Source organism: Festucalex cinctus, chromosome 20 (genome assembly GCF_051991245.1).
Source record: "Festucalex cinctus isolate MCC-2025b chromosome 20, RoL_Fcin_1.0, whole genome shotgun sequence".
Taxonomy (NCBI): Eukaryota; Metazoa; Chordata; class Actinopteri; order Syngnathiformes; family Syngnathidae; genus Festucalex; species Festucalex cinctus.
In genome coordinates, this window is record NC_135430.1 from 18,272,342 (window position 1) to 18,292,445 (window position 20,104).

Here is a 20,104-nt window from a genome sequence, read left to right on the forward strand (position 1 = left end):
TTTTATGGATGTTAGTTAAAACACTGTGTCCTATGTTTGTAATGAACATAGCTTTCCAAAATGCAAATAAGCTCAACCATCTTGTCAGCATGGCAGTACTGTATTTGGCAATCACAACGGGGCGTTTCACATCCAAGCTGGATCATGAATGATTCAGTGGCCTGATCCAGTAACACAGCAACATCTCCATGGAAAACTGTCAAGACTATTCAAAGCATTGAAGTTGGCCTCAGGCAATTAAGTAGCAAATTTACATATTACCAGAATATGTAGACTAAATAATGTACAGTGTATTTTCTGTGGCTTTTTTTTATTTTTTAGCAAGTCGTTTTGTGCAAGAGCGCGCCCTTGTGGTAAAAGAAAGAAAGGGCTATGATATACACACACACACACACACACACACACCATCATTCCTGTGTAAATATATTATTTCTTTGGTATAAATGTGAATTAGAGCCCACCAATGAGAATCAGTAATGTAAATTGTGATACTTGTTTGGTATGAACAATGTGGTAAACTTTACACAGATGCAAAGATAATCCAATTAAAATGGGACAGTATGTTACCTTTTGAATTCCTTATTGTTAACTATAACTATTTATGACTTTGGCGGACAGATGTTTGTACAGATAAGTTTTGAAAGGGTAACTTGCGCAGCCAGTGCGTACAGGAAGTATACAGTATGAACACTTTGATAGAAAAACAATGATGGGTCCGAGGCTTTATCTTCATGCTTTGCAGAGAGCCGACCTTCACGAACTGTCGGGAGAAGAAAGAACACAAGTGAAGAAGGGAATAAAAACACAAGTTGTCTCCCAAGGTCTTTCTTTTGATAACGTGTGTATTAATTGTACAGAAGGTACCAAAAACAATTCTTTCAGAAGCCTGCAAGGACATTTGAATTTGTGAAAATACACTTAGTACTTAAAACAATACTATTTTAAGTCCTTTTGGCATGTTTTACAAACTACACTAAAAGCTACTGACGAACAGGAAATGGAACGTTGTGGCGCTTAAGCTAGTAAAACATGACAGAATGCATTTCAAGGCAATCAAAAAAAAAAAAAAAAAGTGAAGAATGCTTATAGCTACAGTGACGAATGGATTAAGTAAGTTATTCCTCTCTTGCCTGTCATCCCCTTCCTTGATGCCACCATAACTCTGCATGAGGTTGGACCTGTTTCCATTGGGGTTCAAGAGCGAGGCGCCTGGCAGCTGGCCTGGTCGAATGGGCTTGGCTGGGTTGGACACAGAGAAAAGATTACTCATGCGTATAGTAATGTTTGACACATTGCTATTTTAGTTGAATATACAGTATTTCTTTCACTTTTGAAATGTCAGGTTTTCTTGGAAAATTCCAAACATAAATACACGGTAACAAAGTACCGGTATTTGTATTCTGTTATTTTGTTGTGTTGTTTCTCCACTTACCGATCTGAGCAGAGCCTCTCCTTGCCATGTTTTTGGGCTTGGTGGCCTCCCTAATGCGCTCAACTTCCTCCTCGTGCCGTTTGCGGTCGCGGGCGGCGCTCTCTTTGGCCTCCTTCAGAGCATCCTCCAAGGCTTTGATCCGTTCAACTGTGGTCCGCAGGCGCTTCTCCATTTTGGGAATCTCGGAATTGAGCGCGGCATTGTCCTGCAGCAGCTGCATCGGGATATTGTCAATCAATCAAAGCTTTTTTAAAAAGTTTTTCATACAAGCATTGTAAACCAATACTTTCTTGTTAAAAACTTTTTTTTTTTTAATTGTATGTAATATAAAATACACATATAGACAGTATATGACAAAAACTAATGTGATTAATCTTTCAAAACATGGCCAATAACTGTTGAAAAACTAGATATTGGGTTTAAAATTGCAACCGTTGAATCTCATTAGATGTCCTTTCAAAATAAATATTAATAAAATGATGACATTACAGAAATTGTAGTTATTTTCACTTAAAAAAAAAGTTAATTCACAAAGAAATTATGGTAAAATTCTGATGTTTTTTTTTTGTTTTTTTTACTGTTAATTTTTCAGTAACTATAAAGTTTTTGTCTTTTTTTTGGGGGGGGGGGTTAAAGTTGAATTTTACATTTTATTCCATTAAATAACAGACAAATATTTGTGAAATTATGATACATTTATGAACATATTTTAATAGTCAATACATGCATTTCTAATGGAGTTTTTTTTTTAAAGAACAGAAATATTGTCTCTTTAAGGTTATTTTACATTTTACACATAAAATCAGAGTTTCTTTTTGTAAATTAAGTGTAAATTAAGTTTAAAATACAGAAAACAAGTAAAATAAAACGTAAAATTCTATTATACTACATTTTTTTACAGGGTAATGTGTGCAATAAAGGTCAAAAGAGAGGAAACAATTACTACAAAATAAAAGCAAAAAGTGCGCGAAAGACAGGACTAAAAGCATGAGACAACATGGAAAAAAAAAATATAAAAATGGACCTATTCAACACTGAAAAAATGGGAATTGATATTTCCTACATTTAAAAATATCAGAAATTAGAGTTAAACTGGTAAAATTAACTTAACTAGACTTTTTCCAGTAAATATCACTCTCCATTTTTACAGTGAAGCCAAAAGATCCCCAAGTCATATAATTCAGAAGTAAAATATCATTTTCTGGAAAAATAAACTTATTTTATGAACCTACACCAAGTGAGCTTGAACCACTTTGTAGTCATTTTTTGTTTTGTTTTTTGCACACGTATTTACCTGTTTGTGAGCTTTGGTGAGCTGCTCCAAGTTGTTTTCCAGGTAGCAGATCTTCCGTTTCTGGGCAGTGCTGACCTCTCTTTCTTCTGAGCTCACCTGAGAATTCTGCAGGAAGCACATTTCATTTGTGCAAATTGTTTTTTTAATTTCAGTCATTTTTGGTTTATATATTACTTGGATACTTTCCAAGAAAGTTTGCCTTGCCCCAGCTATGTTTATCATATAGCCTGAGTGTTGGTGGATATCAGCGCCATGCTAAAGGCCCGAGTCCCTATTTGCAGCTGCCACCTTTGAAGAATCAGTTGGCCTACTTTTTGCAGAAACTCTGTTGTGCGCTCCAGATTCATTAACTTTTCATCATGGTGCAATTTCAATCGAGCCTATTTGGAGCAGGGGCATAAATATGAGAGCTTCAATGTCTCATTAGTGGTAAAAAAAAAGCTACAAAAGTTGTTTGTAGACGACCACAGTGTAGTCCACTGAGCATCCGCTAGTTGTTTATAACGCTATAAATGTATACTGTATGTCCTCAAACAGCTGTCTGAGAGCAAATGAAGTTTGTGTCCCACTGACCTTTTTGACTTTAATAACCAAGTCTTGGACAAAAAGTCTTCTGAGGTTGTGAAGTGTCTGCAGCTCCCGAGACTGTCGAAGACAAAAGATGAAAAGAAAAGAATTTTCATTTATGGAGATTAAAAGCATGGTTCATGTAATCATTGTAATTTTATAGCAAGCAAACGTGTAATTACCCTGCTACACCCACTTTAGGGTAGAAAGAGTAAAAAGCGTGTGGCAGCTTAGCTAGAAGTTACATTTAGTCAGTAGTTTCACATCATACGGAAGCGTATTGCATTCACTTGGGAAAAAAAAATACTTTTTTTTTCTGACTAATTTTTTGGGGAGCTTTGGGGTTTTTTTGAGTATTTTTTTTTTTTAATTTTTTTTGTTTTACTGAATATTTTTCTGTCATTAAAATAAAACAGGGAAAAAATATTCAGAAAAACAAGAGGAAAAATTAATCAAAAAACAGGAGAAAAAAATATTCCAAAAAAAAAACTAAAAAAAAAATATTCAAAAAAACAGAAAAAAAAATCCACAAAACAGAGCACCAACTTCTGTTTTTCAGAGTTTTTTTTCTACTTCTGAACTCCAAGTGACCTGTTGCAGACCACTGATCTGTATATATGACTGGATAGCCGATAGCCCATACACGCTAGTGTACAGGTCAGTGGTCTGCAACAAGTCACTTGGAGTAAAAAAATAAAAATAAAAAAAATACTCCGAAAAACAGAAGTTGCTGCTCTGTTTTTGGCAATAATTATTTTTTTTCTGTTTTTTGAAATAATTTTTTTAAAATATTTTTTCCTCCTGTTTTTCTGAGTAATTTTTCCTCCTGTTTTTCTGAATATTTTTTGTCCCTGTTTTTTTGAATATTTTTTTCTGTCATAAAAAAATATTCAGTAAAACAAAACAAAAAAATATTCAGAAAAACAAGAGTTTTTAAAAAAAGATTTTTCCCAAGTGAATGCAATATGCTTCCGTAGTACGTAAAATGAGTATATTATTGAATTATTTGCTTTCTCCACTAGGCTGAAAATGTCCGATTGTTACTGAACATCCTGAAATTTCACCGCACACCTAACATTGAACATGATAATAACTGACCACTGTTTCCTCCAGTCCCTTCAGGTCCTGCTTTGTTTGCTCCCGTTTGTCCTGCAGCTCCCTATCAGAGTCAAATAAACAATGGCCAAAAACATTTTTAAAAAATATGAGCGATTCCATTATGGTGATAGAAAGACGGAGAGACGTTACGTGAGCTCTTGTAGCTGGCGACTCTTTTCTTGTTCCACCGCTTTCAGCTTCTCGTGCTCAACTCGCCACCTCTCCTGTTCCAACATGATCTCCTGGTTCCGACTGCACACGCGTCATCACCGTTATTCAGCATCGGGCCTTCACTCGTGCTCGGATGAAGTTGCGATAAGGTGATTTCTTACTCCTGCAGCTCAGTGATCAGCTTGTCTTTGCTGTCCAGCTCGTCTCTCAGGTTGCCGATCTGTCGTTGATGGGCCTCCCTGTGAGACAGGATCTGCTTCTCCACGGCTTCCTACAGAGGATCAAAACGGACAACTGCTCATCCTCAACAGTTTAATGCATGCGGTATGACGGTAAGGGAGGTTTTCGTACCTTCACTTCATTGGCAGACTGGATCTCGTTTTCCATAACGTTAACTCTCTCTGGCGGGAAGAAAACCATCTTTTAAAATCTATTGATACACATTTTGTTATCTTTTCTAATGCACATTTAAAATACAGTAAACACTGCCCAAAGTGCTGCACATACTTATTATAAAAGGAAAAAAAAATAATCTCGGCTCAACTTGAGATACTATTTATACTATGTACTACTCACCTTGCGCTCTGATCCTGACTATTTCTTCACTAAGAGAGTCCACATTTTCCTCCAACTGTCTTTTCTTTTGCTCCACGTTCTGAAGACTGTCTGTCAGGGATTTTATTTTAGCTTCATACTGCCCACAAACAGGCGAAAAGCAAAAACACACGGAAAGAACTGTAAACACAAAACTCAAAACGAAAGTGCTTCTTAATTAAAGAAGTATCCATCCAGCTTGGTCGCCGCTGGCGAGTTACCTGAGAGATACGCAGCTGACAGGCGGTTAACTCCCTCTCTGTCCCTTCCATCTTCTGGCTGCTGTCAGCTTGGGAGCTCTCCAGGTGTTTGTTGCGTTTCACCATCGTTTTTACCTCCGACTTCATCTTGCTGATGTACAGTCGAACCATCGTGAACTCTTCGTCGATGACACCGCTGCTCTCGTGTTGCTGAAGGGCCGCAAACACAAAATTGTGCACTTCCTGTTCTACTACTTCACAATGTCAATGTACTGCAACTAGGGAGTTCAGCTAGTTTAACTAGCTAACACATTAGTTTTGTATAAGATTTATTTTTGTTATTGCCACTATTTCTTTGGAAATACAAAGCAAACCGGGATTTATTGAATCAAAATGTACACAGCGGCGCTAAACTAAATCCACAACAGCAAATAACGGTTTGAGCTGGTTACCTTAATGTCATTGCTTCCCACCGCTAGTCCAATCTCCGTTAGATCCTTTAGTAATGATGCCATCATTTCTGCCACCCTTTTTTTCTGGTGGTTAGTCATCTCCTTCAGCTTCTGGAGCTCACAGTCAATTGAGGCCAGAGAGGTCTGGTGATGATATAAAAAAAAAAAATATCATTTTAGTCATTATCACCACGGTACGATGGAGATGATCAACGACGTACAGATTTTTCATTCAGTTCCTCACTGAGGGCCTCAAACTCCCGTGTTTTGTTTTCCACCTCCTGGCTTTTGAGGTCGTAGTTGACAGCAAGCTCTTCCAGGGCCTGCAGAACCTCCTTCACCTCTTCCTTGGAAGCTTCGTTCTCTGTCAACAGTCGTTTCAGCTCCGTCTGTAAGCTGTCGTGGTCCCGCCGGGAAGACGCTAGGAGCTGAGTGGCAAAAAAAAAAAAAAAAAAACATGGCATTGTTTACCAGTTGGGTCAAAAGTAACTCAATGGTCCGATCCATTTTATCGTTTACTTTGACCCAATTTTCTGGGTTGTTTTATACAAAATGACCCAATTTTTGACCTAAAGTTGGGTCAAATTAACTCAAGTAGAGGATCTGACTGAACTTTATGGGTCAGAAATGACTCAATTTTTTAAAAATGTATTTTTTGTTGACCTAAAGTTGGGTCCAATTGATCCAAGTAGATCTGACCCAATTTTCTGGGCTGATTTATTAAAAAAATAAATAAATAAAATAATTGAACCAAAGTTGGGTCAACTTGACCCAAGTCAAAGATCTGACCCAACTTTCTGGATTGTTTTAGACAAAATGACCCAATTTTTGACCAAAAGTCGGCTCAAAGCGATCCATTTTTTTCTGCAAACCAATCCAGAAAATTGAGTCAAAGTAGCCAAGTAGAGGATTTAACCCAACTTTATCGGTTGTTATATAGAAAATGACAACATTTTTTACGCAAAGGTGGGTCAAACTGACCCAAATAGACCATCAGACCTAACTTTATGGATTGTTTTTATACAATATGACCCAATTTTTGACCCAAAGTTGGTAGAAGATCGGTCAATTTTTGACCCACAATAGAGTTAGTTTTGATCCAACAATTTTTAGAGTGCACAGTAAATTAGGAGTGTTTTAAAGCAGTAAGGTGAAGTAAAATGAGAGGTGAGAGTGTGTTGTCACCTCCTCCTGGTCCAACAACTGTTCCTTAAGTGTCTCCACCATTTGAGACTGTTGATTAATCTCCTCGTCCTGGAAGAGGTGAAGGATGAACGGACAAGATGATCACTCCTAATTTTGTAACGAAAGTGTCCAAAAGCGACGTCTACTGGCCAAAAAATGAATGAGATTGGGGGAATCAATTACCTTGTCATCCATCTGCTTATAGAGCTTCGCCATCTCTGCCTCGTAATGTCCCGTCTCAGCCGGCGTGAGTTTGACGCCAGGAAGGCCGCTTGATGCCGGTGATGCGTCTGTCTTATCATTGGGAATAACATCGGCAGCCTTGGCCTCCTCTTTGGCCTTATCCTTGTCAAACTGTTCCTCAATTGGCACACTCTCTCCTGTTTGAGGCAACGTACATCAAATGTAGTAAACTGGTGAGATTTGTTTCCATGTACATTATTATTATTTATTTTTATTATTTTTTTTAAAGGATGATCTTCTCACCTTTCCTCCAGCGGCTGATTTCCGTTTCCAGCCAGGTTACGCTGGTTCTCAGGACCTTGTTCTTCTCTTTTTCTTTTTCATACTTGCTCTTCCACTGCTCTGCAGTCAGCTCCACGTTCAGAGTAACCGTGTTCTTGATGGTCTTGGCTCTGGTCACACAAGAAGGTGACAAGCAAGCACTTTAGCTTGGTTTTAGTGCAGAATCGAACTTATATAAATACGGGCTAACAGATTAATTCGCCGTCATTTTCCACTTTTATTTTCCTTGCTTTTAACTCGTTTGCTCCCAAAGACGTATTTATACGTTTCTGTTTTGTTTTTTTTGTTGTTGTTTTTTTTTATGCTAGAGCATACAGAAGGCTTTGATGCAGCCTCTGAACTGAAGAAAACGCTTGAAGCTATGGTAGTTATTACAAAAACAGCCAGCAGGTGGCAGCAAAGTATAAGAGATCAAACAGGGCTATGTTACAAAAAACTTTTTTTCCCCACGGTTCTAAACAGATTCGTGATGAAACTTAGCTATAATATTCTAATGCTAATTGCTGCAAAACGGAAACAGATAAATATACCTTTTTTCCCTGATGAAAGAAAATATGCTAATTTTTTTCTTTGGCTAGATTCCATGTTTTAATAGCAATAGAACACAATACTCTGTGGGCCTTGCAAAATCAGTAAAACAGTCAAAATCCAATAAAGGTTAAGTGAAAATGGCTGGGAGTGAATGTGTTAATAAACATTTAAAAAAAAAAACAGGATAGAACAATTTTAGGATCAACTGATAGTGATAGTTAAATGCAAACAAACAAATATAAACAGAAGATACTGAATTGGTGCCAAAGTATGAATAGAAAAAGTAATAAATGTTCATAAAAATTATCCAAGAATGGTATGAAAACCAAGTAAAATGACGCACCTTTGTCCAAACAGCAGTGTTGACCGAGTCTCAGCGTCATTAAAGGAAGAAGGCGAACAGCAGATGACCATGGTGGTCCGACAGTTCCCTCCCAGGGAGTCCTGGAGGATTCTGGTCATTTTACTGTCTCGGTATGGCACATATGTCTGACAAAGTCCCACAAAAAAATTGTTTACAATAAAATAATCAGAAGGAAACTATTGTTTTTTGTTTTGCTACTGTTAGCAGTAATTTTAAGAAGCTAAACAACCCAAACAAATAGAATAACAGCATCTAAAAATCAACATAGCTAATGTTGTGCTAGCATTGCACATAACTACAAAGTGTGAGTCTTACTGCACTACCTGCCATGTTTTTTGTTCGTTTTTTTTTTTTTTTTTTTTAAACATGTTCACTGAATTCTGGTCCTCATGCCACAATAAAACTTGGAAGACTTACCGAGCCCTCAGCCAGCGCTGAAATAACATTTCCAAGCGAAGAGAGGGATTTGTTGATCATCTTGGCTTCATCCAACACTGTACCCTCAGCTCCAGTTTTACCCACCTTGGAAAGGCAACGTAACAAGCAGTTAAAAAAAAACTGAATACAAAATATGGAGACAAGGTGAGAAAAAAAAAGAAAAAAAAGAAAAAAAAAAAAGAGGTTCCTACTTTTTCACTGCCAGCCAGATCGACAAGGTAGAGTTTGCTGGTGAGTTTCTGCTCCGTCTGAGTGTGCTCTTGCTTGATGCTGATTTGGAAGATGCTGTGGCTCCTCGAACTGTGCTCGTTCATGTCTGACAAAAACACAAAGATGCACAGGGAATAGCATCAATGTCATGTAATAGAATATAAAGGTCCTAGAGTGTATAATATTTAAACTACAACAAAATGAACTATTATATTTTGTAGTAAATTACTATGATGAAGCAAAAACAAACAAACAAACAAACAAACAAGTAATTGACTGACGAAATCAGTGGTGTCCAAACTATGGCCCGGGGGCCATTTGCGGCCCGCTGTCCATTTTTTAGTGGCCCGTGACATATGCCAACAATGGCATTTGACTCAGTTCAAATAAAATAACAACAAAAATGTTTGGGTCAAAGTAAGAAGGGAGGGTGTTGAAAAACAGGTGCTATTAATGGTTATTTTAGTTAACTAAAACTAAGGCAAAAAACTAAAACTTAAAAAAAAAAAAAAATTTTGTGAACCAAATAAAAGCGAAAATGTTATTTTTGTTTAAATGAAAACTAACTGAAATTACATTTTATCTTTACAAAACTAACTAAAACTATAATTATAGCAAAAAATGTCCTTCGTTTTTGTCTTTGGTGTAATTTTAAGAAGATTTATTTTGATATCAACCGGAATAATGACGTTTGAAAGTATGTCACACAGATGTGATGTCATCTAGCAGCAGCCAATAGAAAAGCACCTTCAGAGGATGTTGCGCCCATGCTGTTTTTTTTAAATATTGCCCACAAGTAATACACATTTGTTTTTGTTTTTAAAAACCCAATACTAATACTGAAACTAACTAAAACTAAGCATTTTGTAAAGAACTAAACTAATAAAAACTAACAGAACCACCCTGAAAACTTATAAAAACTAAAATGAAAAATTCCAAAACTATAATAACCCGATTGCCATATTACAAATAAATTGGTTTATATACTGTAGCATTTTTCTAAGTATGCAAAAGCAGAAATAAATTATTTGTACAATTTTTAGGACTAAACACAATTTCTCTTCATAACATTATGTGGCCCTTGCGTCCTTCTGATTTTCTGTATGTGGCCCTCAAATGAAAAAGTTTGGACACCCCCTTTTTAACATATTTCCTTGGCACTACGCCACCACAAGATGGCGCCAAAGAACTGAAACTCATTTCAAGCCATCTTGCGTTACTGCAGCAATTTAAATGGACTTTTACTGAGATGATTACAGATGGCAATTTGCACAGTTTTTTAATCCAGCTGTCTAAAATTAGAAACACCACATGACTTGGGCTATCCTCTATGAAGAGCCAAGCCTACTTTTATTGCAGTTGTGCACCGAGAGCCCTTATCTAGTAGGGAGCAGTCAGGAGACCCGGTGAGGTTGAACCCATGAGAGGCAGGAGCACCGCACCCGGCATGCACACACACACACTCACTTGTGACAGCTACACTTCTGTTGTTTTTGCCTTCGTCAATGGCGTCCATGACTTCTTCGGGACTGCACACGAAGTGCTCGGTACACCCCTGGGGACACATCACAAGGCTCAGGGAGGCGTGGTCAAGAGCCCCCTTAGCTGGCTCGCTTCACAGAGGAGCACTTATCAGTACTGGGAACTATGTAAATGATGGAATTTATTGTTGACAAATTTTCCTTTCTTCCTTTAAATGTTTATTTTATTTCAACATGTTTTTTTTTTATTATTTGTTACACTTTGTAATGCGTGGAGGCTGATTTTGTCATGGACGGCGAAGCGGGACAGCAAGCCCAAAAAAAAAAAAAAAAAAAAAAAAAGGGGGAGAGCAACTTACGCGAACAACATTTATTTTAAACTAACAACAAAAAAAGGAGCGGGCTCGACGCCGCCGCGCATTGCAAAAAGACAATTCAGGGAAAGATCCGGGCAATACAAAAACAAAAAAAACAAAAAAAACATTCATTGCCAAAAAGGCAAAAGGAAAAACTAACACACAAAGAAAAGAAAGCGCCATCTTGTGGTGCGGTGCCACACTGCCGATTGTTACAACTTGTAATGTGTTTATATGTTCAAAACCAATGTTCAATGATCAAATATGTTATGTCTGAGGGATGCTTGTCAAAAGGGAACATGAAAGGAAGATTTACTATTTATACGTTAACTATCAACCTCACTTTATGGACGAATACAGGTACATCCATGCAAAATAGGGTGACAAAACACTTTGTATAACAAATTGTATAACAGTGTAAGTAGACCTCTCAGAAAACACCAAAACGACTACATTTCTTGGTAAAGGAAAAGCCCTTCAAAAGAATTCAAGAATATGCACATATTCATAACAGCATGATAATCCACAATCGGTAGCGATGGTAAAATGAAGCTTACGTTATCATTATCTTTATTATGATTATTTTTTTTACTGCTTTTAGATGGTGCTCTTGGTTTAAATATAAACTCAATTGCATTGGAAATTGATTAAATTTCTACTACATCTTTAAACCAAGAGTGCCATCTAGAGGAGTAAAATCATTTGTCCATCACTACAGTCAAGAGCGACCTTCATGAATGTGCAATAAATACAGAAAGTTTGCTTTGCAACCACTGACAACAATATCACTTTCCCAAACCTTAGATACTCCTCAAAAAATTGTTTCATTTACAATATTTATAAGATTAAATTCTACATTCAAATTTTAATAACATTCCTGGGCAATACTGTGCATAGCTTTCCTTACAGAAATGACATCACACACATTTTTACCTTCACATAGGGCACCCTGTTTTTGTCCTCGTGGACCGAAAGGTTGGTCTTTGTTACTGTGGAGGGAAGAAAATGTTAGCTATCGGTCACGTCAATATTATATTTTAGCAAATCACTATGGAAAGCCATTTTATTCCATATCCTTGATTGTCAATTTATGGTCCATGTTCTGGCATGATGCTCTTTGTTCTTACTAGTATGGGACTGTTAAGTTTTATTTTTGCAGTATGTCATTTCAATACACTCGTACATGGATATCAATTATTAGGGATGTAACGATAAGCGCAATATCGTGATTTCGTGATATTAAAACTGCCACAATATCGTCGTCGTCATGTTCACGATATTTAAATGCAACACATCTGTAAAAAAAAAAAAAAAAAAGTCAGGTTGATTTCCATTCGTGTAGTTCTAGCACCTTCTGGTGGCTAGTTTTTTTTTTAGTGAAATTTAATTTTCATTAGGGATGTTGTGGCCCTTCTATGTTTAAAATCTACGTTAATTGTCAGATAATGGGGAACGTGATATGCCCGTGAGGCAAGCCATTATTTGGAGGAACTCAACATAATAATAATAGCATAATAATAATTAAAACATAACAATAATAATAACATAACATTGATGTAATGTACAAAAGCACATTTTTAGTATGAGCTCATTCTTTTTACAATACTGTGACCTTTTTTAAATATCGCCGACCTCCCCACAATATCGTGATAATTATCGTATCATGAGCTTCATATCGTATCGTGGTGTTTGGATATCGTTACATCCCTATCAAGTATACCAAATAACTGCTCAAAATTCTTTCTAGAAACCATAACCAAGCAATTCATTCTTACCATCCAGCAAGTCTTTGATTTTGTCCAGATATATTTCAAAATAAGAAACCTAAAAAATCAAATGACTCTCATGAGAGGTTATCAAAAAAAAAAAAAAGTGCAACAGTTGAATTCGCAATTAAATTAATGACCTACTTTGATGTGAAACTCCAGATTCTCATCCATGGAATAAATATAATTAAAAATGTCTCCCACAATCCTGGGAATGATTCCCATCATGTCACCGTCGTGGAGATTGCCCTTTAGCAGAACGAAAGAAATACAATGACATAACAGGCAGCGTGCCATTTTATAACTGAAATGACATCATGTGGTAAACTATTTACCTCCATTGTGTGCGTTTTACCGGAGGATGTCTGCCCATAGGCAAATATTGTGCCATTGTAGCCCCCAAGGACATCTACATTCATCAAAACATTTGTGAATGTGTGCAATTTTGCGTATTTACACCAATGCGACCGCTGCATATCGACTCACCTTTGACAATCTTCTGAGCTACAGCGTTGTAGAATTGCACCTGAGTCGTATTGGATTGGAATACACGGTCAAAGTAGTAGGGTTTGCCCTAGAAACAAGAGGAGGCACGCAACAGCATGGATAAAGATTTTTTTTTTTAGCAAATAAGGAGCAATCTCCATTAATCACAAAATGCAATAATAATTATTTGTGCATTCATTTTTCATGTAAATGTTTCATTTTGTTTTGGTGGGGTCAACAAATAAACACAGACATCATTGTGGCATCATTGAAAATGGAAATAAAGAGGATTTTTGCAATAGTATGACACATACAGTGGATATAAAAAGTCTACACACCCCATGGTCAATTTCACATGCTCAGATAAGCAATGCAACTTGTAGAAGGGAATCGTCCTGAATGTCATTATTTTACACACAACTTAAAGTTAGGGTTTGTTTATTTTTCATTATAAACCGACAAACGTGTTAAATACGACACAAATTTAATTACTGGTCACACAAATGATATGACAAGGATTTAGCATCCTTATAACGCCATTAACTGCGCCACGCAATGCATTCTGGGAACAAGCAGCCTGAGCTAATTTAAATGGTGGCAGGTGTGCGCAGACTCCGATTTAACATGAATCCGAATGTGATTGGTTAATTCCGAACACAGCCAGCCACATCCCAGCTTTGAGAGGGTGTGTATAATTATGCAACCACATAATTCTCCTTGACTAAGATTAGCAATTGTTTAAATGTCAGCACAAAAAAAACAACAAAGAAAAGATCTGACGAGCAAAATAAACATTGTCAAATTTTAAATACATACATTAAATTAAAAAAAAGAAAGATAAAAAAAGGCAATAGACAAGTTATCATTACAACCAAGAATCAATAGCTTCTTTGTATTAAATGTGTTTTAGGGGAGATTCGACTGGCCAGTGAGTCAGCATGTCTGATTTCCTAAGGCCAAGCATTCCAAAACTGCGGCCCATAGCAACACAACTGTTGATTCTACCATCAACTTTAGCCAGCATCTCAGACACAAATGTTAAGCCAAACCTGACTGACAGCATTCATAGTGAATTTACATTTCAACTCATTAAATTCATTCATTTTTTATTGGTGAAAAGGAGGGAGATTTAGATATATTTTACTGTGATTGGTTGGCAACCAGCTAGCGCAGTCTTGCGCCTTAGCTGGGATAGGGTCCAGCTGATCCATGATACTAATTAAGACAGTCGGTTTAGAAAATTAATGCATGAGTAGTAATTTAATAAGTGAATGTGATTGTTTTAGGGAGCATAACGAGCCCAAATGATTGCATGGGGCTTAAAACAGAACCCTGGGGGACACCAAAGTAGATACAAGCCAAGTGATTTCATGTTTTATAGTGAAATGACCCACTTAAAGGCACTTCGGGTGGTTTAAAAGGACCGTGGGTACAGTTAGCTGTAATCTAGAAGAATAATGAACCATTGGAGATTAAGCAAGCTGTTGGCAGGAGTCACATTTGCTAGCTAAGCCAAATTTGAACACAGGATCTGATTGTGAGACCATCAATTGCTGCCTTTGCGTTTTAAAAATTACATTCAACTACATTGTAATGTTGATTTCAATTTACCGGAAATAAATTGCTCACCATAAATATTCGAAAGTTTGACTAGTGTGACCTATACTCACCGCAATATGCACACAGTCCTCCCCTTGAAACTTTGGGATGTATTTGTCTCCGCGGGCAACCTCGGATTTGTTTAGCGGCCTGAAGCGACACACCACCTTGATACTGCACTCCGCCGGGTCCGCCATCTCCACCGCCTTGGAAGGACGGAGAGCGCCGTGGTGCAATTTCTACCGAAGGGTGGCCGGAGCCCTACAGCACAGCTGACGGTGGACTTCCCGGGTGAGTCTTGAGAAGTAGTCTTCTGTAAGTTGACATCAGAAAATAAAGAAAAAAAGACACAAAAATGGTGCAGATGTAGGCGGTAGTATCCAATGAGGGGGAATTAATCGAGGCTGCACTGGCTTGGAATGGAGATGAATGCAGCAGTGATCCAGGGTGGGATGATAGTGTAAAATGGTTGGGAGTCACAGGAAGTCACAGGGTGTGAGGATCATGAGATTCAACCTCAGTTTCTATTGAGGAGCTCTGAGATCAAGGTTGCTAACAGCTCCTATTAATAGATCATACTTCAGAATAAATTCATTAATATTTCATGCTTATATTCACTCCAATGGGTGGTCATTTCATTTAGTAAACAGGTGTGTACTTGTATACGTATGTATGATTGCAAGAATAGCAGAGAGTCATATGATTTGCAAGAATAGTAAAGGCATTGTGTAAACATGATGGGATGGTACAACAACCCTCCAGTCAAATATCACTGATGGTATGCATCAAACATGAGATTGCTTTTACTGTATTTTCTGCTCGGAAAGATTAAATTGTTTTGTATATATGAAGTCATCTTGTGGCGAATTAACAGTTTCACATTACTGTAAAAAAAAAAAAAAAAAAAATGTGAGTGTACCTAATAAACTGTACAGTATATACAAAAACAAATTATAAAACACTACTTTATACGATAAATGAAACATAACTCCATAATAAACCTCAACAAGGATTGTAAAATCAAATGACGTTGTTTTTGCTCGTACTAACTGTATAGGGTGCAATATTAAAAGAAGCCACTAGAGGGAAGCAGAGCCCATCACATTTTACCAGCCGTTCGACAATTTACTGCTTACTTGTAGTACATGACATATATATTACATTTTACTTACCCACCCTTCACCATATACAAATTAGCAATAATAATTTAATTAGTAACATTAATTAATAATTTAATGGAGGAAAAGAGACTTCAATGTCAACAAAATACATACTGTATCTACGACAGCAATGTGGACACTGTATTTGTTTATTAAAATTTCAAACACAACAGGTGTTCATCTTTACACACGTGTCAAAACTGCAATTGTTACCAAGGTTACTTTATGAGGGTAGTGTTACTATGTGTGTATGGGGGGTCTCAACCAGCAATATGGCTTTTAGTTGCTAAGTAACCGTCTCTGCCACAAAAGAAGCATTTCTTTTGAGCTTGTGTTCTCAATTAACAAGTTGAAGCCTTTCTCAACACATCGACAGCACATTGCCTTTTTTCTGTAACTGTTTGTACATGGCGGCAGTGTTTTTTTTGTGTTTTTTTTTTTCTTTTGGACTTCAAGCTTAAACCTTTTAAAATTACAAAGCAATTTTTAGATACATTATCAAAGTGAGATTGGTTTTACACCTTGGAAATGTTCTCATACTTGAGGGAGGTCGAAAAATACATTATAGCTGCACTCCAGTGCATTTAAAAACACGGTGCGATTGTTTGCGTGTGAACGAGTGTGCAAAAATGACACGCCTTAAAGACCAGGGTGTTTCAAACAATTCTATTTTATAGACGGGAAATATAGGGCCCAGCTTATATTGTCCCACATCCTGTAAACTGCATTTCAAGCCATGAAGTTTCAGCAGCATACAGCAAACAAACAATAAATACCTGGCAATACTCATGAAAACAGGTTCCAGTTATTATTACTTTTTTTTTTCTTCTTTTTTTTTTACAAATAATATACATACAGTACTTCTTATTTTGACAAACGTTGTTCCTTTGATAATATTACCATATGTACATTTTCAGTAGTTGTTACGTAGCTATACATAATGATGTTTGAAGAAAATGAAACCACACAGAGGGACCGAGATGCATAAAAAAAAAATAAAAAAAAAATAAAAAAAAAGTAGCTTTGTAACTTGTGAGTCAAAAAATGCGTTGTAGATTGGCTGACGTTTTGGTAAATCTTAGGTGTGAGTCATATGCCAATTTGTAACATTTGTGAAATCTGTAAAAATCCCTAAGACTTCCAATACACATACTCGTCACATAACTTGAACTGCTCACTGTTCAAAAAATTACCCAATTACACTGTGCAATATATCTTGGAATGGATATATAAAAGGGGTAAAAAAAAATAAAAAATAAAAAATGTCATCTTTGACATTAATAACATCAACCATCTCGAGTCAGATAATACACTATTTCAGATTAATTAGGGCCTTTTAACAGCAGAGAGAACATTTTAAAGATAGTATAAAACAAAAGCGGTTGTAAATGGTAAAATGGCATCACAACTAACTCACCACGTCTGTGTCCTTAATTGTGTACATGCTACAAACTGGGTTTGTTGGTGAGGACTCAGCCAATTCATTGGATAACTGCCAGCCACGTCTGGAATCGTGGCTGATGGAACATGGAAGAGTCCTGAGATGAGACTGGAAGCCAATGAACCACATGAAACAATGTTTACAGAATTAACAAAAACAAACAAACAAACAAACAAAAAAGATCTATGTGCCATTCACATTTCTCCGGAAGACAAGGCAGCAGAGCAAAATAGCGTTTAATACCTTCGATTTGGTGAATGCAATGTATAAAACAGTGTACTTGACAACGAACCTAACCCAACATACAGTAACATAATATGTACTTCAGTGCAACAGTTTGTCATTGGTTTTTGACTATTTCATTGCATGTGTTAAACAGGCTTAACAAAAAGGAGCACAATTATACTTTTCTTACAGATGTAAACCAAAATTCCACACGTCTTATAATGTGACAGTCCTTTACGATTTTAAGAATAAAAGCTGGATTTACACTGCATGATTAAGTGACACAATCTAGATTTTGAATCCTAGGTGGCTCAAATTGGAAATGTCTTGGTAGCGTGAGGAGACACGGAAATGTAATCATCAATAACCTTCTCAGTCCGCCATTGACGTACCGCACAGTACAAACACTTCTTTCCTCCTGCACTTAACAAGTAAATATACACTTACCAATATGCTAACATGCTCACACAACATTCTCCAAGCCTCCTTTCTATCTTCTGGTTCTATCCCAATACCGATAGGCGGCCATGTTGTAGATCTCCGGTGACTACAGACCGAGACTATCGTGTTTTCCTCCCGTTGTAAAGTCCTCATTATTGCTATATTGCTCAGTTTGAGCAGTGAGCACGAGACTAAGACTATTTTACATTAGGTACGTTGTTAGCGAGCTAAGGGGTCCTTTGGTGTGCCATTTTACATCAGGCACGTTATTGAACAGCTAAGGGGGAAAAACATCGGTCGGGCATCTTAAGACAGGGAACTGCTCTGGTTCGCTGTGTTGGTAGTCGGTGGTAAATTGGATTATTTACTCACTTAAATACTCGTAATTTGCTGAATAATTGACAGATTTAAAAATGTATTACAAACCTTATTAACGTGGCTTATGATTCAGGCTGAACTTTTAAATTGAATAGTTGTTCAGGGTGGCAAATCCAGGTCCAGAAAGTAAAAACCCTGCCACAGTTTGGCTTTATCGCTAATTGTTTCAGTTGTTGTGCTAGCTAGTTAGCTCCCGAGCTAGCTCCAATGGTGCTTGTATCCCTGCTAGGTAGCTAGCTAGCTAGCACCAGGGGCTGCTGCCAAACTATGGCGGGGGTTTTATTTTCTGGACCTGGATTTGCCACCACTGCTTGAAATATTGACCAACTGACGATGACGGAAGGGTGTCCCAACTGTTGTCGATTGCTGAATGACGGATGCTCAAAATTATTCGACGCGTCACCAGATCAAAAAGTGGATACATATCACATATGTATCAAATATCCGCTAGTAAAGAGAGATCGGGCATACCCCATACGGTCAGTAAATCCAACGTAATCAAAATAATTGACGATTTGGATCTGCGTTGTAAATCCAGCCAAAAACTCAAAAGACTTCCTCTTTAGACCATTGCAGAGGTTAAAGCTCACTAGGAAACCCATCAGCCAAACGATTGATTCTCTTGCGTCACAGCAATGGACGCATATAGCACAGACAAGAAAAGCTGCATGAAGCACATCCTTTTTTTTCTTTCAACATTCACTTGGTAAAACTAGAAAGTACATAGCAACATTACAGCAGCACTGCAATTGTATCTGTAAGGATTTCCTTGGCTGGTCTCTCACAAACTCACAGTGTGTGTTGTCTTCCAGACCACTTTGGGAGGTGAGAAGCGCAATACCCCTTTTGGTAATGGTCAACAGCAACAATACATATTTGACAGCACCAAACATACTATTGAGGTCACTGATTAGGATAGCAGTTCAGATTCAGGGTTCAGGGTTGAGATCCTAACAGTAGAGCGACATCCGACTCCGACGCATGGCCTCGCTGATCAAATAAGCCGGGCTGACTTCTGGTTCTTCCGTCATAACTACGATGTTCTGCCACTCCCCACATTGGTTGGATTTCTTGATGGTGTCCACCACACAGAGAGCATAAAGACAATCCTCAAAGGTGGCGGCCATCGTCAAAGGCCTGCCGTCCCACGTCCGTCGATCGTCCTGGTCCTGAAAGGCCTGCCGGACAGCTTGGATCATTCGGATCATTCCGGTCAGATACGGAGAAGGGATGTCACTGAAGGCTTTATCTGGTAACGAAGCCTTTTCAAGAGGTGTAGTGTCTTTCAGAAGAAGTTGAGGGCCTCCCCCAGTCCCTCCGCCACCGTTGTTCTTCTGTCCGTACAAGTCTGTCCCCATGACCGATAACCTCCCAACTGTTCCGACGATGATCACTTCCTGTCGGAATTCTCCAGGGACATTAAAGTTGAGTGTGACGGTGCAGCAGGCCCCTCCTTCCAGCACCATCTGGAAGGTGCAGAAGTCGTCGCTGGTAATCTGCCGGATGCCTCGGATGTGGTCCGTCTGTTTGACGAAGGTCTTGAGGAAGCCGTGGACTTTTGACGCACGTTGGCCTGTCAGGAACGTAAGCAGGTCGATGATGTAACTGCCTACTGAGTGCAGGCCCCCACCTCCCATGAGGTCATCACAGCTCCAGTTGTATTTCTTCCCTAGTAGACTGCCACTGTGGACCTTCAAACAAAGCCAAACA

General features: G+C 37.8%; 2 protein-coding genes across 5 annotated transcripts in view; both read right to left on the minus strand.

Annotated features, from left to right (window-relative positions):
• Positions 1-18,110, minus strand: LOC144009356 (kinesin-1 heavy chain-like). Of its 3 annotated transcripts, none has more exons than XM_077509066.1 (27): positions 18,023-18,110; positions 14,821-15,062; positions 13,151-13,238; positions 13,000-13,073; positions 12,809-12,913; positions 12,674-12,722; positions 11,832-11,887; positions 10,529-10,616; positions 9,043-9,167; positions 8,831-8,935; positions 8,393-8,538; positions 7,480-7,628; positions 7,177-7,373; positions 6,994-7,062; positions 6,030-6,236; positions 5,809-5,952; positions 5,378-5,566; positions 5,139-5,256; positions 4,914-4,963; positions 4,724-4,833; positions 4,542-4,643; positions 4,392-4,452; positions 3,300-3,371; positions 2,727-2,831; positions 1,433-1,646; positions 1,131-1,239; positions 1-760 (listed from the first exon to the last, which is right to left on the minus strand). In XM_077509066.1, the coding sequence occupies exons 2-27, from the start codon at positions 14,944-14,946 to the stop codon at positions 754-756; spliced, it is 2,865 nt and encodes a 954-aa protein (XP_077365192.1). In that variant the 5' UTR covers positions 14,947-15,062; positions 18,023-18,110; the 3' UTR covers positions 1-753. The 3 variants fall into 3 exon arrangements, with proteins under 3 accessions (XP_077365192.1, XP_077365190.1, XP_077365191.1); XM_077509064.1 differs by lacking the exon at positions 18,023-18,110 and adding an exon at positions 17,327-17,459; XM_077509065.1 differs by lacking the exon at positions 18,023-18,110 and adding an exon at positions 17,327-17,452 and having other exon boundaries at positions 14,821-15,059.
• Positions 16,560-20,104, minus strand: part of gfod1 (glucose-fructose oxidoreductase domain containing 1) — a 15,052-nt gene continuing 11,507 nt past the window's right edge. For both annotated transcript variants that reach the window (XM_077509068.1, XM_077509067.1), the window contains one exon: positions 16,560-20,085. In XM_077509068.1, the coding sequence (XP_077365194.1) occupies positions 19,345-20,085 (741 nt within the window). In that variant the 3' untranslated portion in view covers positions 16,560-19,344. The remainder of the gene's footprint in view (positions 20,086-20,104) is intronic.

Coding starts and splice junctions, on each gene's coding strand:
- LOC144009356 (XM_077509066.1), bottom strand. CDS start 14,946: ATGGCGGACCCGGCGGAGTGCAGTATCAAGGTGGTGTGTCGCTTCAGG. Junction 5,953..6,029: donor AGGAACTGAATGAAAAATCT/GTACGTCGTTGA, acceptor TATCATCACCAG/ACCTCTCTGGCCTCAATTGA. Junction 3,372..4,391: donor AGGGACTGGAGGAAACAGTG/GTCAGTTATTAT, acceptor TGTCTTCGACAG/TCTCGGGAGCTGCAGACACT.